General features: G+C 42.6%; 1 protein-coding gene across 2 annotated transcripts in view; it reads left to right on the forward strand.

The window, feature by feature from the left end:
• Nucleotides 1-1,533: 1,533 nt before the first annotated feature.
• LOC106042138 (cilia- and flagella-associated protein 47) overlaps nt 1,534-12,928 on the forward strand; it is a 308,071-nt gene continuing 296,676 nt past the window's right edge. For both annotated transcript variants that reach the window (XM_066980338.1, XM_066980347.1), the window contains exons 1-4: nt 1,534-1,898; nt 4,895-5,046; nt 9,855-9,970; nt 11,583-11,721. In XM_066980338.1, coding sequence (XP_066836439.1) covers nt 1,737-1,898; nt 4,895-5,046; nt 9,855-9,970; nt 11,583-11,721 — 569 coding nt within the window. In that variant the 5' untranslated portion in view covers nt 1,534-1,736. The remainder of the gene's footprint in view (nt 1,899-4,894; nt 5,047-9,854; nt 9,971-11,582; nt 11,722-12,928) is intronic.

Here is a 12,928-nt window from a genome sequence, read left to right on the forward strand (position 1 = left end):
CTTTATTGACAGAACTACACCACTGAAGAAGTCATGTTTAGGGCTATTGACTCATTGACTACACAACAAAGTGTGGTGGTATTACCAGCATAATCAGCTGAGCAGCTGAGCTCCATCACGACCACTCTCTCACTCCCCCTCCTCAAAGGAAAATGGGGAGAAAATATTTTTACATCTCTCAGACTGGATTCAAGAGTAGAGATCTCCTAAAATTCTGCAAAGTTCCAAATACATTTTTCTTCCCTAGGCAGAAACACAGTACTGCCTACAGAAGGAATGGATCACTTACTGAACACACAGGTAGGTAGCTCAGCTCAACCACAAACGCACTTTCACTCCCCTTCCTCAAAGGAAAATGGAGAGAAAATATGAAGAAAAGGCCTCAAGGACTGAGCTAAGGACAGGGATATCACTAAACAAGTATTGTCACAGGCAAACCCAACTCAGCATAGGGAGATTAGAGAAATTTTTTGACTACTACGAGAAAGCTAGATCAGTGAGACACAAACAACAACAACAAAATTAAAACCACCTTGCCCCTCTTCCACCTCCTTCCCCCAGAGCAGTGCAGGGGAATGGGGGAATGGGAGTCGAGGTCTGTCCCCAACACTTCGTCTCCGCCGCTCCCTCACGGTCCCTCCCTGCCCCTGCCCCACGCGGGGTCCCTCCCACGGGATGCCGTCCTTCCCGAACTGAGCCTGCGGGGGCTGCCCACAGGCAGCAGCTCTTCCAGCACTGCTCCCACACGGCTCCGTACCACGGGGTCCATCCATCCCCCAGGAGCAAACTGCTCCAGCACGGGTCCCCCACGGGCGGGCGGCAGCTCCCCCCAGACCCCCTGCTCCTGCGTGGGCTCCTCTCCACGGGCTGCAGCTCCGGCCCGGGGCCTGCTCCTGCGGGGGCTCTCCATGGGCCGCAGCCTCCTCCAGGCCACATCCACCTGCTCCACGTGGGCTCCTCCACGGGCTGCAGCGTGGAGATCTGCTCCGTGTGGGACCCGTGGGCTGCAGGGGGACAGCCTGCTCCACCGGGGGCCTCTCCCTGCACAGGCCGCAGGGGAACTGCTGCTGCCTGCCTGGAGCACCTCCTGCCCTCCTGCTGCACTCACCTGGGGGGCTGCAGGGCTGGGTCTCACTCCTCTCCCTCCCCCAGCTGCTGTTCCCCAGCAGTTTTTTCCCTGTCTTAAATATGCTCTCCCAGAGGCGCAAACAATATCGCTTATTGGCCTGGCTAACATGGCTAACATGGGGCACCTTCTGGATTCTTCTCACAGAAGCCACCCCTATGTGTGACCCCCCCCCCCCAAACCTTGTCATGGAAACCCACTACAAGTAGCCGTCCCATAGAACTCCCTTCAGATTCCTTTATTTTACTTGAAGTCCTTGTAATGTCGTACTGCCGTTCTTTCTTCACTGATCCACAGCTGGGTAGCTGTCACTTGAATTTTTAAGGATCTCACACTTAACATCTACAATAGAAATAGCTCGAGTCCCCCTGCGCTTTCAGGGGTTGATGCAACCCGAGGCAAAACCTTTGGCGTTAATCACGACTGAGGTTTGGGGTTTTGCGTGCCTGCTGCTCCCCCTCCTCTCCTCAGCCGCGTCGAAGCCAAGAGCCGCACGGGCCGCTGCCTGCCCAAGCGCTGGCTTCGCGCCGGCCTCACCGCGCGCCCTGCACCGACCAGCGCTCCGCGTCCGCCGCTTAACGACCGTCTCCAGGCAGCGGCGGCGGCCGCCATGCCGGGCGGGCGGCGGGACGTGCTGGGGGTGCGCATCGCCCCGGCCCTGCTGCGCTTCGGGGCCGCGCTGCCGGGGCGCCGCTACCGCGCCGCGCTCAGCGTCCGCAACCTGCGCGCCGGGAGCTGCCGCCTCCGGCTGCTGCCGCCGCGCCGGCCCCAGGTGAGGGGCGGGAGGGGAGCGGAGCGGCCGCGGGGGGCCGCCCGCCTCGCAGCCCCGGGCTGTCGCCGGCCAGCCGTCGGCGCGGTGCCTCTGCGGCTCCGCCGGCGCGGCTGGGTGGGGGGAGAGCCTCGGGGGGACCCGCCCGGGGCCCCTTGCGCTCCTCGGGTTCAACCCCCCCATGAAAGCGTGTCACTGTGTTTAAAGTAGCTGGGTAACTGGACGAACGGGAAGGGAGAGGAGACAGCTCCTGGAGCCCAAGTTGTCTGAGTTATGCCCCGTGACGGATCCGGAGGAGGCAGCCGGTGTCCTGGTTCACCTGTTGCTCCTCGTGAGGAAGGCTGGGTGTCGTTCTGGTAACGCCTGGGAAGCGACCTCGGGCAGGGCTTCCCGTGGGGCTGCTCAGCTGAAGCCCGAAAGTCGGAGTGAAACGGACTCGAGCCTCCCCCGTTCAGTGTTTTCCGGGGACCGTGAGCAATTCGCGGGCTAACTTGTTTGTTAAAGCCATCCCTCCAACAGAAGTGATTTAGCTTTCTCATGTGTCATAGTGTATCAAGTTCTGCATGGTAACAGCTCCCACTTGACTTTGCTGCCTGGCTTTGCACTTTCCGGAAACGTAACCCTGCAAGCAGCAGGTGTTTTCCTTGTTGTTTTGAGGAGGGCGCTGCAGAAATGGGCCGTCTTGCTGTGGTGTGAACACCAAATCTGTGAGGTGTTCCAGATCAGCTGCAGGTCACAGCTTTTGCAATTGTTTCTGCCAGGACTTCCATAGTACTGATGGTAGCTTGATATTTCTGTATTGTACTCTTCTAAGTTTCCTGAGAGCAGTCCGTTCGCAGTGCTTGCTCGTGGAAGGCTTTCTCTGAAAAGGGATTTTTATTTTATTTTTTTCTCGTGATGGCATGATTCTGTATTCGCCTGATTAGTTCTGGAAATTGCAATGCCAGCCTTTTTCAATCTTTCCACTTCTAACCAGGTTAGCTCTTGGGAGGCAACCTGTGTGGGCTCTGTAAAACCCAGCTGTGGTTAGTAGCTTTATATTGGTCCTTCATCCAACTACCTTTTTTATCTGCTAATTACCTCAGAATTAGGACCAAAGTGTTGGGCTGGCATTGGGGTTGAACAGAAGCAGATGTTGCTTTGCGATCATAGCAACTAGAGCCATGAGGCAGCACTTTCCAAGTTAGTCATCAATGTAACTGTGAGACGATTCAGATACCTTGGATACTTTCACTCTCCCTATAATCAGCCTTTGTTTATAAGGGGAAGAGTTGTGAAGACGACATGCATTTTATCCCTTCCTAAATTTTGGAAAGTACGTGATGTGACAGCCTAATTTTTATGACACTGTCAGTGAAGCATTTTGGGATGAGTTGGGAGCTGTTGAGAGTGCTTCATTTGGTAGGGCTGTGCTTATTCTGGGTTTTGTTAGTTTTCATCAGCCTTGTCAATTCCTCACGTGCTTCAGAAGTGGAAGGGCGCAGTCAGTTTTAGAAGAGAAAAGGTTACTCGATCATAATTTATGAGGATGGTGACTGTGAGCAAAAAAAAAAAAAAATATCTCCTGACTTAGTCTGAATATTTTCATGCCAGTGTGCATGAGATGCCCAATGTGAGAGCTAGGGGACAAGACTCCACTTTAGGTGTGTAGTTCCAGGAGCTTCTGTTGTGCTGCTCTTTCATTCCCAGACCTGGTGCTGCTCTCTGTGAGTAGGTGGCTCTGAAATGGGTGACTCGGTGGTAAGTTTTCTGAAGCGTTCCATTTGTAGAGTGTGAGAACTGAAAATTAGCTGAGCTGCCACAGTGCACAGCTGAAAAATGCATTTCAAGGAATTCAGCTCACAGAGCAGTTTTCTGTAGGTTTCATTAAAAAATTGTTATTCCAAAATATTAATTTTCCCTTATACAGAATGAATATGCACGGCTGTTAATTCATTTTAGAGAAGTCTTTGCACACTTCAAAATCAAAGCATGATTACTGGCTGCCATTTCAAAATCAGCCCCATAATCTTGATGCATATTACATAACACATTTCCTTTAGTTGAGTATTTATACTGCTAGGGAAATTTTAAAGGAATCAACAAGTTGTAAATTGCCTTTACATATTCCAAGTAAAGATAGTTCAGAAGACTTCAAGAATAGTGGGATGACTGTTTCAGAAATAAACATTTATTAAACTGGACATACACAGCAGAAGCCTGTTATGCATAGAGTGACGTGAGTTGTAAGGATACCGAGGCATCGGAGAATCTCTTGATCTTGCTACGAAGCTTTCTTAGGAACGTGGTAGCTGTGGGATTCTTTCTACATGCTCGTAGGTTGCTCGTGTGTCCTCTGCTCAAGGAAAGACGTGGTGGTGCTGGATATTATCAGATGCATACAGACAGCAACAAATCCAGACTACTTTTTTTTTTTTTTTTTGAGGGAGGAGAAAAGTACTTTGCATCAGCTGCTTCTGTTCTTTTCCTTTCATGCTTCAGCCTCCCTCCCCCTCCACCCAAAGAATTAGAGGTTCATGGGCCATGGGCCCTTCAGGAAGATTTTTTCAATGTATAGTGATACTTTCATTTGAATTCAGCTGAGTGTAGGTCAGGTCTACAGACTATTCTTAGGCTGTTTTGGACTGAGATTTAATTCTTCTTGCTTTCTCAGATACTGAAAAGATTCTGTATTAAGTAGTATCTGACCTTATCTTATGGTGCTTCAGAGGGTTTATGGCAACAGCAGCAAAAGCTAGAGCTCTCTTGAAAGGATTACAAACAGTATTTTGTCAACTCATCAAATTACATTAAAGCGTTGATTTAGTATTCTTTCTGCCTTTCTGTTTTACTGTAAAAAGGAAAAAGGAAAAACAACATCAATATAAATAAGTAGGAAGAAGAATTTCTTCATTCTTTAAATCAATCGGTGTTACTCTGAAAAATGAACCATATATATATGTTTTTCAATCTTAAAAATGAAAAATTGATTAAATATTTGGGGTTTTTTTGCACTGCAGTTTAAACTGATTGTGGAAAATCCAGAAAAGCCTGTTGCACCTGGACTTCAAGTCAAAGCTGTTGTAGAATATTATCCTGAGAGTGAGGAAGATCTCGAAGACAGACTACTTCTTTTAATAGAAGAAGATGTAGTTGATATCCCCCTGCTTGGGTATGGAGGTCAAAAGTTCATATTTTGCTGTTACTGTTTTCAGTTTAATCTTGTGGAAAATTTGCTAACACCTGTCACATATGGCTACATAACTAAGCTATCAACTGTAATGAAAATGAATAGCAAGTTTCTTTACAATTTTTTTTTCCTATAACAGTACACAGGTAAGAAGACAATTGGGATGGTGGTGCTCCAAGATCCTATAGAGGCTTTGAGTTCTTGTTTTTGCTTTACTCTATATTGGTTGTGATAATGCTGATGACTTCTAATTCTACACCAGCATTAGACAAGTTGACATTTACTTTTAATCTTTTTTTGTCCTTATTGCACCACTTATAATGATAATAATAATAAAAAACCTAAACAAGCAAAACCACCAAACATACTGTTCGTATTCAATTGGGATTATAGTGAAGAACAGTTTGTTTAATTCTAAAGATATGGTTTATGTCACATGTGCAAGTATCATTTCATCAGTCCATGTGTTTTTGTGTGCATGCCTATGTGTCTAAACATATATGTCGTGTATTGTATATAATCTGTATATTGGTTGGAAAAGGTAAGCTTCTAAATAATACTTCATCAGACTTAGGCTAGATATTTATCTGAGGATGAGGATTTGGGATGGAATTGTTCTGGAAGACCTTTCTCTCCCTTGTCTATAAAGAAAAAACAGAATGACAACAGGTCCAACTCTCAGGTGCCTAAGTTAGGATAGGTGAATCCCCTCTCTACATAAACTAATGCAAATCATAGTTTTCATGAAAATCTCAACATTAGAAATTCCGTTTACAGGTGGAAAGGAATTTCCCTGGAGACTATTCGATATGAGTTGTTTTAAAAAATAAAACAAATCCACAAACTTCTTATGCTAGCCTGAAATGCATAAGGTTTTGCCTTCAGATGGGCACTACTTGCTCTGTCATTTTATTTATCTGTTATGTTGTGATCTTTTTTCCCTGATTTGCTTTTTCTCTTTTCATCTTAAAAGCACCTTATTTTAGTTGCATACTTTTTGCTTCCTGGGCTAGCAGTTCCTTAGCCACAGGTCAAATGTCATGTTCATACTACTGTTATCAGCCTTAATATTAGAATACCCTGAGATCAAATGAAATAAGTTGGTATTGTTACAATATTATTGTTATTGCTAACTTCTTATCAAGTTTAATAATTAAGTTTTATTATTATTTATATTGTTAACTTATTATATAGTTATTGTTGACTGCTTTGGACAGATTTCACTTTGGACAATAAAGCTACTGGCAATTCCTTTCTGGAAAGGACTTCCAGTAGAGAGCTAAGTATTTAAAATCCTTGTGTTTAATATTCTTTTGCAGGGGAAAAAATAATAGGGTATAACTGATTATTAGCTTTCTGTGTAAAAAACAAAACTAAATATACTTAATACTTTTAAATCAGTCCTCTCCCAAATCAGTTTTGTCATGCATGCCTGTTGTTTACAGATAGATGATAGTTATTGCACTGAAGGGTCACTAAATACCAAACATATTTTTCTTTACAGAGTTTTGAATATGCCATTTATCATTTAGAGAAAATAATATAGGTAGTATAAGAACTCGTTGGTTGAAAAGTATTAGTCAAAAGCTTTTTTTTTTTTTTTTTCAACATAAAGTTATCACTATGAAATGTGCACAGAAGTCTTTAATTTGATGGAATACACTAAAAATATTTTAAAGGAAATATTTGCATGTTCTGTTTTGGAGGGTCCCAGTGTTGTGTCCTGTCCTCTTTTTCCCTCCAACTGGAATTAGTATAATTTATTAATATATTATTTTTATTAGTTGTATAATTCCAGAATGTTTGTTCTTCCTAATTAAATTTTTACCTTTTTTTTTACATTTTAAATAACATTTTATTGTTTCTGCTGAGATATCATCAATAATTTAATATGCATTCATCCTATTTTTCCTGAAGTGTCAAGTTGACATACATAATTTGATTTTTTTAAGGATATACTTAGATTTATGTCTGTGTTGTATGCATTTTTTTGACATGTGCAGAATTATCAGCCACAGATTTTGGCCGGTTCAAATATAGTGTTTATTTCTATTTTCTAGGGTGCATGACTCTAAGACTGTGTACTGGCAGTACTTGCACAAAAAGTACTTGCGCATCTAACAAACAGAATTACATTTTAAAGTATGTGAAAGCTAGTTCAGAAATTTCATAAACCCAAGATATGTTATGGTATAGAAAATATTTGGAAGTTGTTGATATTATTTAGACTCTTTGGCCTCTTTAAATGTCTGCCACTTCTCTTACCTGTTCACTTATTTTCAGTTTTCCATCTTTGGAATTGTTGTTTTTCACCTTTTATTTCAGTATGGATTACTGCATACGTACAAATGTGTAATTCTCTATGAACTTGTAGAAAACCTGAGTCTGCATGTTGTGCCCGTAGAATCTTATTGAAAGAAAAGTTCACGGCCAGTTTAGGAGAAAAGCATGAAGAGATTTATCCTTTTTGCCAATAATTTGTGCAATTCCTTCGATCACATCTGCTGTTCATTTTAAGATAATCATTAGTCTGGGAAGCGATTCACTGAGAATGTAGGAAAAGCTTGTTTCCCATACAACATCAGACTGCAGTAACTTTTAACTTATTTTTGTAACCACTTATTTGGTTAAAAATATCACCAAAAGAATTTTATTTCCATTGTGCTTTAGTGAAAATTAATAGTGAAATTAATATCATAGTTGTTTGAAATGCAAATGAAATACCTTTTACGTGTCTGCCTGGCACACGTGACTAGCTCAGTGGTTAACCGTATTGATTTGTCACTCATGTATTTCCTATCAGTTTTGGAGACCACACAGTGCACTTAGTGTATCTTGATAGCGCCATGGACTCTTGATGTGCTCAGTAATAACAGATGTAATGAATTAATTTAGTAAATATTTAGTAAAATTTAGTAAATATTTGATAGCAATAGAAAATATTTATACTCAAGATTTGGGATTGTTTCATAGAATCATAGAATCATAGAATATCCTGAGTTGGAAGGGACCCTTAAGGATCATCAAGTCCAACTCTTGATACCGCACAGGTCTACCCAAAAGTTCAGACCATGTGACTAAGTGCACAGTCCAATCTCTTCTTAAATTCAGACAGGCTCGGTGCAGTGACCACTTCCCTGGGGAGCCTGTTCCAGTGTGCAACCACCCTCTCTGTGAAGAACCCCCTCCTGATGTCGAGCCTAAATTTCCCCTGCCTCAGCTTAACCCCGTTCCCGCGGGTCCTGTCACTGGTGTTAATGGAGAAAAGGTCTCCTGCCTCTCGACACCCCCTTACGAGGAAGTTGTAGACTGTGATGAGGTCTCCCCTCAGCCTCCTCTTCTCCAGGCTGAACAGGCCCAGTGACCTCAGCCGTTCCTCGTACGTCTTCCCCTCCAGGCCTTTCACCATCTTCGTAGCCCTCCTCTGTACACTCTCCAACAGTTTCATGTCCTTTTTATACTGTGGTGCCCAGAACTGCACACAGTACTCGAGGTGAGGCCGCACCAGCGCAGAGTAGAGCGGGACAATCACCTCCCTTGACCTACTAGCGATGCCGTGCTTGATGCACCCCAGGACACGGTTGGCCCTCCTGGCCGCCAGGGCACACTGCTGGCTCATATTCAACTTGCTGTCTACCACGACCCCCAGATCCCTCTCTTCTAGGCTGCTCTCTAGCGTCTCATCGCCCAGTCTGTACATGCAGCCAGGGTTTCCCCGTCCCAGGTGCAGGACCCGGCACTTGCTCTTATTGAACTTCATGCGGTTGGTGATCGCCCAGCTCTCCAACCTATCCAGATCCCTCTGCAAGGCCTTTCCACCCTCATTCGAGTCCACAACTCCTCCAAGTTTGGTGTCATCAGCAAACTTGCTCAAAATACCTTCTATTCCTACATCCAGATCGTTTATAAAAATATTGAAAAGTACCGGCCCTAAAATGGAGCCTTGAGGGACCCCACTGGTGACCGCCCGCCAGCCTGACGCAGCCCCATTTACCATAACCCTTTGGGCCCTGCCCGTTAGCCAATTGCTCACCCATCGTATGATGTTTTTATTTAGCTGTATGGTGGACATTTTGTCCAGTAGGATCCTATGGGAAACCGTGTCAAAAGCCTTGCTGAAGTCCAAAAAAATCACATCAGCTGGTTTCCCTTGGTCCATCATACGGGTGATCTTATCATAAAAGGAAATCAGGTTAGTTAGGCAGGACCTGCCCTTCACAAACCCATGCTGGCTGGGACCAATGACTGCTTTGTCCCCCAGGTGCGCCTCAATAAGTTCGAGAACCATCTTCTCCATGATTTTACCAGGCACTGACGTGAGACTGACAGGCTGGTTTCTCTGGTTTCAATCAAACCAGAGAGTTATGGGTTGATTTTTAGTGTGTCTGTGTGTGTAAATGATTCGCTGAAACTCCACATCCTTGCTTTTTCTTTGAAGTATATTAATTAGGGTTTGTTTGTTTTAACAAAATGTTTAGAAAATGTTTGAAACTATTTAAAGTACATTGTATGACAATAAAGTATTTAGAGTTAAATAAAAATGTCTATATTCCATTTTGACTAATTGCTTGAGGATAACTTTCTTTTAAAGTTACAGTCATTAGTTATTAAATTAAATGGCTTTTGTGTCCTCTATGTGTGTTGTACTACTGGAGTGAGTTGCATAAACATTAGTAGGAGGACTAGAAGAAAAGCAGAACTCTTCCAACGTGGTGCTTAATCAAATTTTTTTAAAAATGCAAATGTATTTTCAGCTTTGGGGAGAATATAACCATGCCTTCTCTCTACAGATTAATTCCACGCTGCTATCTGGAAACTGAGTCTGAGATTAATTTTGGTACAGTGACTGCAAACAGTAAAGTAATTAGTAAAGAGATTAGTATTGCTAACCATGGATCATCATCAGGTGAATATTAAATGTGCATTGAATTATGAAAATATTTATTTTCTTGGGAAATGTATTTTTTGGTGAGTTAACACCTCAGTGACTAAGTAGGAATTAACTGAAGTTCTGAGTTACGCATATTATGAGTATTACAGCTAAAGGTTCTTGTATTGAGTTTATGTGGCAAGGTTTTGGTAGTGGGGGGCTGCAGGAGTTGCCTCTGAGCAGAGCCCAGCAGCTGCCCCATGTCAGACCAGAGCCAGTGCCAACTGCTCCAAAAGGGCCCTTCTGCTGGCCAGAGCCGAGCCAGGGAGTGATACTGGGTGGGACTCTGGGAGAGCAGAGTTAAGGAAGGGGAAAAACGCCATGCAACAGCAGCTGGGAGAGAGGAGTGAGAACATGTGAGGGAACCAGCCCTGCAGACCCATATGCCTTTTTTCCAACAGATTTTCTCCCCCTCTTTCTTCTGAGGAGGGGGAGTGAGAGAGCTGTGTGGTGGTGCTGAGCTACCTACCTATGTGTTTTGTAAGTGATCCATTCCTTCTGTAGGCAGTACTGTGTTTCTGCCTAGGGAAGAAAAATGTATTTGGAACTTTGCAGAATTTTAGGAGATCTCTACTCTTGAATCCAATCTGAGAGATGTAAAAATAACAGCTGATCATTATCTTAGTTGATCACTGGTTGCAGATGCATTTATAACTTGCACAATGTGAAACTTTTCACATTGTATAGGAACTAGTTCTAAACTGCTGCATGACACATGAAGGCTGCATGATGGAGTTTTGCAGTATTGGCCACATGCAAAATTAGAATTAAAGCAGTAGTTAACGAAGAATTTATCGAGGGCAGACAAAGGTAGAGCTGCTCAATCTGTGTGTGTAGTCTCTGAATCAGAACCCAGCAGGTTGTACTGGCAGGCATCATATAAACTACACCAGCAGAAGTGCTGTATGCAGCCTGTGAATCGAGGCATTTCGTATCTCGTGCTAAAAGTATGAGTACTTTGTTCCTGCTTGTGATGTCATGTTAGAGATCAGCTGTTGTTTGAGGTAAAACAGTGTGTTTCCTGCAACATTTGAAACAATTGCTTGCTACCTATAATGACAAAAAATTAGTGCTGCTGGTGAAATACACACTTAGTAATCTTTTCACATTTAAAAAATGTTTGTATGACAGAGAAAGATTAACTGTTCTCCTCTGCAATGAATTGGGTAGTGTATGAATCAAGTCATGAAAAGTATTGCTATTTGCAGGTAATAGATCTCTCTTTGGATTTGCGAAATTTCTAGACTGTGGCTGCCTAGAGCTGTGCATAAAATATTCCAAAATTTATAAAAATGTTACTTATAGTGGCTTTGTGATATAATCAGTTCTGTTTGGAATGTAAGTACCTTTCCTGTTACGGTGACGACTTGCACAGTTGCATTGGATACGTGGATGTTTTATTTCAAAAATCCTGGGAAGAATCCTGTACTCTGTTAGAAATAGTTTTGAAAAAGGTTGACTTTGTTTCCTGTTTCCATAAGAAAATGTACTGCTTGTAAATGCCTGCTTTATGTCATTTGTGAATCCAAATGTTTTATAGGAAAATATCAATCTACAACTTCTAAGTGTAATGTATTATTCCTTTTAGGTACATTTAAGATATCATATGATGGGGTTGTCTTGCTTAACATAGAACCTACCAGTGGAGTGGTGGAGCCTGATTCTTTAAAGGTGGTTAAAGTGGATATCTGTACAGATGTCCCAAGAGTCATCAAAGAAGTGATAAAGTGAGTGAGTATGGCTGATGGAATCCAGGTCTATACATTTTTTAAAGTTAATTCTAAAGATTTTACTACGAATTTGTTTGCTATATATATAAAGCTCCCAAGTGTCAATTCCTGTCTTCAACACTTAGTTTCATTAAATGAATTTGATGTTTATATTATCTCCATGGAACAGCGATGCACAGGTGGTGTACCTGGCTGGTTTGTTTTTTTAGAATTTTCTTATAAGTTGTAATTACGTGGCATGTGAGCACATCTTTGTGTGCTGCTAACCAAGAGCTTCTGCATCTTCTACATGCTGTGTTCTGTACCTTCCACACCACTGATTTTTTCCAGCCTTCTGTAGTTTTGCTTTTTCTTTTGGTTGTATGTGTTTCACTAGTCTCAGAAACGTTATGATGTCCATTGGTGTATCTTATTTTCAACAGAAGGAATCTATTCAAAAACATTACCGCTTTCAAGAATAAACTATTTTTGAGTTCCCACCTTGTCTTCTTTCAAATTCTAAATACAGACTTTTTAGGCAGTGTCAGAATTTGGAGTTAATACAAATCTGGAAAGTCCTTTTCAATCCTATATTCTTCTACTAGCAAAAAGGGTATGTGTGTTATTTTTTCCTGTTCTGTTTCGTTATGGTATTTAAATTAAGAAGATCTTTGACTTAAAGTTGAGCTCTTATTCCTGTTCTTGCATTTTGTAGCCCATTGGAAAAAGAAATTAAATGAAAAGAGAAGAATTCTATTAGTTATTGACAGAGGAGCTTGTATGTGTATTTGGCATCACGATTACATCCGCCTTCATATGAAAGGCGTTTCTTTGGTTATTGAGTTTCAACCTTTTGATTGCGAAGTTCCACATGTTCTGCCTTTCCTTCTTTGAACTCCAGGCTACTATTACTGTCTTCATCACCCTATGTTGGTTAAGCAGCCACTGCCTTCTGCAGTCTAGTTTAGATTTGTACAGTGTCTATATGACCCTTTGGGTTTTGTGCTATCATCGTGAATAAGCACTCAGGAAGGAATAGCAGCAGTTCTGTGCTTACTCAGATGAACTTCTTCCCCAGTTGCCTGAGAGGAAAATTGCGAAGTATACACCAAAATAGGCAGCTAGACATAACTGTCAGAGGTAAAAGAGCAATATATCATCTGTGGACAACTCTGATTCTTTTGAGGTGCTATTCCTATCGTTTCAAACAATAGTCTGCCAACAC

The sequence above is a fragment of the Anser cygnoides genome, chromosome 1 (assembly GCF_040182565.1).
Source record: "Anser cygnoides isolate HZ-2024a breed goose chromosome 1, Taihu_goose_T2T_genome, whole genome shotgun sequence".
In the NCBI taxonomy this organism is placed as follows: domain Eukaryota; kingdom Metazoa; phylum Chordata; class Aves; order Anseriformes; family Anatidae; genus Anser; species Anser cygnoides.